Here is a 4,808-nt window from a genome sequence, read left to right on the forward strand (position 1 = left end):
ATATACAAGAAGGTTTTGTTTTCTTTCATGAATCTCCAGGAGAGTTAATTTGGTGTCCAGTTCCTCCTTTTCTTTCTTAATTTTCTCGTAGATTTCAGGAATGGCCTTGTTTTCAACCTCCGCTATCTTATCAGTTGCGAACGTTACACTGGTCTCCAAATCTGTTACAGTTTTCTTAGTTGCGGCTAGCTCTTTCTTGATGGTGTTCAGTTCTGTAATAACGTAATCAAGCTTGGTTGTTACCTGAGTTGAAAGTCCGGTGAACATGTCTTTTAGCTCCGCAATACCCGCCATGTAGGTAGACATAGATCGGTCAGCATTTGGCGGGGTCAATTGTCCGGGGCTTATCACGTGCTCTGATTCCCGCGAAGTGGTGGAGGAAGATGGGTGCCGCGGAGGCTTTCCACTTGAAGTCGATGCAGAATTCAGTGACATTGTACTCGAGTTTGAAGGTTTCCTGTTGAGTTTTCTGGTGTCAGGTTGATATCGGAGGTTGTAGCCACTTTTTCCAAAACTCATGACTTGAAATATCACTTAGGGTCAAGTGTGTATTCCACGCATAACTGTGTAGTCCAAGAGCTGGCTAAGACATACGTCTTTACTCTACGAGAGCATCGAACCGAACCGTCCAGCAAGTATGCGCTGACTCGCACAAATCCTTTTCCGCCCTTAGGAATGTCCGGTATGCTAGAAAATCCCTACACGTAACAAGCCCGAGTAGCTTGCCCGGAAAGGTGTGACTGGGCCTAAACACGGTTGCGGGTATTATGCGTGCGCACCTCCGGGCGACTACTTTTGAGATACATGCTAGGTACTGTCATGTGCGGATATCTACGGGGACCTCCGGGTAGTCAAAATTGTTCTTTGCAAGTCGCACGCAAGGCTGGTGTGACACGGCCTTTAGGGGGGATTTCAATCTTCCCTAAAAATAGGTAGTCTCCCTGACTGCTTGTTTCTTACCTACTAGACTCGTGCTACTTAGCTTCTACTTGCGTGTGACCTGCGTGACAGCTTTCAAACCGATCCGTTTTCTGTTACGAGCGACTTATGGGTACTGAGAAGTATCTGCGTTGGAGTTGCCTGCGAGGTGCTGCCGGTAAGGGTCCCCTACTGGTGTTCTGCGTGTACATCTGCTAGCGAACCCCCACGACTCTCTCGGAACAAGTTTTGAGCATGCTCAAGGCCTTGTCATACCGTATCTAATTCTCAAACAAAACTAGGAAATACAACCAAATAAACCAGTAAGGTATGGAAGTGTGTACATATACCATAATATTATATGATTTATAAACACGTAACAATTTGTAGTTAGTCGCAAGTGAATGCCCTACAATCTTAACAAACACTACGACTGCATTGTTTGTATCACTGTAAGAGTTTGTGCGCAGTAAAAGGAACATAATTATTGGCGTAGAATACACTAGAACAGAAACAAATAGAATTACATCTCAAGACGATTCTCCGTGTGCATACTCAGATTACACATTTTCTATCAATTGAATAAGCTTAGATGTGTAGTTTGCATAGTTCTTCAATTATGTCATAAGATTTACTGTAATCAGTAACACATCATTTTCCCACTCGAGAAATGTGACCGTACAAGTGTAAGGGGGTGTTAGTGTGTATGTAGAATAAAGTCACTTGTCAGGATGGCTTATTCTCACTCCGAATACATAATTTCATCGAAATGGATATATCACACAGAAACATTAAACAAACCAAGTGGGCGTCAAAGCAGTGACAAAGACAATGTGGTACACATTGGATTACATTAATCACCTTGTTGGTGTTGAGATTTATTCAAAGTCACGCATCAGAGCAACCAGTTTGATCTCTTTTAACCATGAAAAATAAAAAGTTATTATACATATAGAAATGACAGATAAGAATGTACTCACATATAAGTCCACTCTGATATTCAATGAAGGGGGTTGGGTCATGCACTACCATTCAATTTTCGCGCAAAATGCTCACAAATACAGTCCTCGCGGTCGAATTAACATGCTAACTGATGTCGAATCTCGTTGGAGCGCTGAGTCCATGAAGTGAAGAGGGTCCGCGAACGATGACCAGAAGACATCTCTGCGTTGAGTTGACTCACAGTTGGGGGGGGGGGGGTCCTTGTCCAAATGAAGGTAACTTCGGGCTTGCTGCAAATTCTTGAAGCTGCATGTCTGGTCCACAAAGCACTAAGTAGTCGTTTGACTTCTCCTTAGACCGACCAACATAACAGACCGTTTCGAATGTACCGCAAAGCGTCCATAATATCATTCAAAACATCTTATCAACTTTGAACTGATGTACAGTGGACATGACTTAGCTATGTCAGGGCGGAACTTAGATATAGATGCAAAAGGTTGAGTTTCTCCACTAAAACATTTAGGTTTCACATGCAGCTTGATCTCGGAGAAACTGGAACACGTCCTTCCACTTGACAGGGCTTGGGGAGAGAGACCCCGAACAGAAGTATCAACTCCAATATATACCAAGTACACTCTCCTGCTCCTACTATCCCATAATACTCATCTCTTGTATCATACTCAAGCTTTCCTGACTAACCCTTCTCAAAGAAACTTTATACAAAAAACTTTATACAAAAACTGACCATAAATGGTAAGGGGAGAGAGAGAGAGAGAGACAAAGAGGCAGAGGGAGAGATAGGGAGAGAGAGAGAGAGAGAGGGAGATTGAAAAAGAGACTTCATACAAAGCATTCTACATGTATGCTGTACTCTGGTTCTTTGTACAGCATCACAAGGTGGCAAACTTCAAAATAACATAGAACAATACCAGCCACTTTTATGTGGTTTTCTATCTCTAAGTCACTGTCCAGTCATTGCCACTGTCCAGTCATTGCCACTAAATCCACTATTCAAGTAGGGTGGCAGTACCTCTTTTGTTTCATAAACTCATTCAACCTTTAGGTTGCGTGGTGGCACTATTAAAATACACTGTGTACCATGCAGCTATTGTATCTTGGTAATGAATAGATTCCAGCTTTATGGTTCTACAAACTCTATGTACACTAAAATGGGCAAGTTGCTCCATTAACTTATACTACATGTCTTGGTATGAAAGCTACTATATTCCAGCTTTCTGCCAGTACTTTATATCTATAGAGTAAAGTGGGTATGTTACTCCACCACTTTACACAAGCAGAGAAGACACATACATGTACCTCTACAAGGCAAATATGATGGCTACTTCACAGGACACTTTCCAACGAACGGGGGTGCATGGGCTTGATGGGTGGAAACTTACATTCATGTTCATGAGGTGCCAACGGGAAATAAATGTACTTTTTTAATACATATAGTACAGGCATGTTTGGAGAATAATTGCAAACATGGTTTTTAGCTGTCACAAATAAGCATAGCTACGCATATACACATAATTTATACAGACTTATATGCTTACAATGTGATAGGAAGAGGTAATGAGCATTGCATTACAAAAAGAAGACATGTGATTACTTGTTTCGATTTGTTTCATTTTTGACACAATTGATGTACTCCGCTTGTGGTCTCGGGGTTTTTTTTATTCCATTTTATCAAAAAGGATGGTTACAGTATTAGTGGAGATGAGAATTGGGCTTTTAACTTTATGCAACACACCAATGACTGAAAAAGGTGGGTCCCACGCTTATGAAATAGTACAGAGCATACCATTTTAAGAATGATTCAAAGTTTATTTGATGAAAATCGGGTTTGGAATGACTATAATATCCAAAAACAAAGTAAAACAAAGCCATCGTAATAAACGGTTGGTCCCACACTTTATCAGAATCACTCTGTTTTTGATGTCTCAGCCCTTTCAAAACCAAATTTCATCAAATAAACGTTGAATCCCTCATGGAATTACATGCTCTTTCATATTTCATAACAGGTTTCTCATGATCGCCAAACATGTTAGAAACCTGAAATTAGGTCTCAACCAAAACTTTACGATCCCTTTAAACACTTCATGGCAGAGACAATACAAAACAATGTAAATTGGTTTAAGTGTGCCATCATAATGCAATTTCAAAATTCATTTAATGTACACGTTTTAATATTTGTGACAGCTGGCATGAATAATACCGGAAAACTGTTTTGCTCTCTATGTATATTTTCATAGAAGAATGTTTTGATTTGTGATGTTTTTTCCACTCAAAGCTCACAATCTTGAGTAACAAGTGGTGAAAAAATGGTATGCTTTGGCAATTTGTAGACACGCATGTAAGCAAATGTATATAGGCACATGCACGATGTACGCTAAGTATTCTTACATGTCTCCATGTCTCCATGTATTTAGGTGAATATCATAGTCATCAAACGGCAACATCATTATCATTGCTACATATTACATAGGATTATACACCTACATATTGGAAATGTGAGTGCGTGTATGTAATAGTGCACTACTCTGGTTGTACTTTTCATCCTTATTCCTTTTTCCGTATTTGGTCAATACTTTTATATCAGAACTAAGTAATCATTAAGCACTACTGAAGTTATGTGACCTGCAAACAAAACAGATTTGCTCATATAGTGGCCTCATATCTTTCTTCCCATGTGGTACCCAAGCAGTACAGAGTCATTGACCATTTTTGTCCATTAATTCTGTTATGTTTTATTGCCTCATGTTTAAGCTTTCAGTTCTATTTGGTGCATAAATCGTCTTAATATAAGAAATCCAAAAATAATGAAAACAAATAAAATTAAATAAATCCTGGGATTATATACAACCATACACAATATACGAGTACAGCATAATGCATCGCCATCCTTCAAGTAAGCATTCATGTGTCATTTACACTCATGTAAAGTT

The 4,808-nt window shown here is 39.7% G+C and overlaps 1 protein-coding gene across 1 annotated transcript in view; it reads right to left on the reverse strand.

Annotated features, from left to right (window-relative positions):
• Positions 1-313: 313 nt before the first annotated feature.
• LOC140227697 (SANT and BTB domain regulator of class switch recombination-like) overlaps positions 314-4,808 on the reverse strand; it is a 53,357-nt gene continuing 48,862 nt past the window's right edge. The window contains exon 20 of the mRNA XM_072308111.1: positions 314-469. Coding sequence (XP_072164212.1) covers positions 314-469 — 156 coding nt within the window. The remainder of the gene's footprint in view (positions 470-4,808) is intronic.

Source organism: Diadema setosum, chromosome 4, assembly GCF_964275005.1.
Source record: "Diadema setosum chromosome 4, eeDiaSeto1, whole genome shotgun sequence".
Classification (NCBI taxonomy): Eukaryota; Metazoa; Echinodermata; class Echinoidea; order Diadematoida; family Diadematidae; genus Diadema; species Diadema setosum.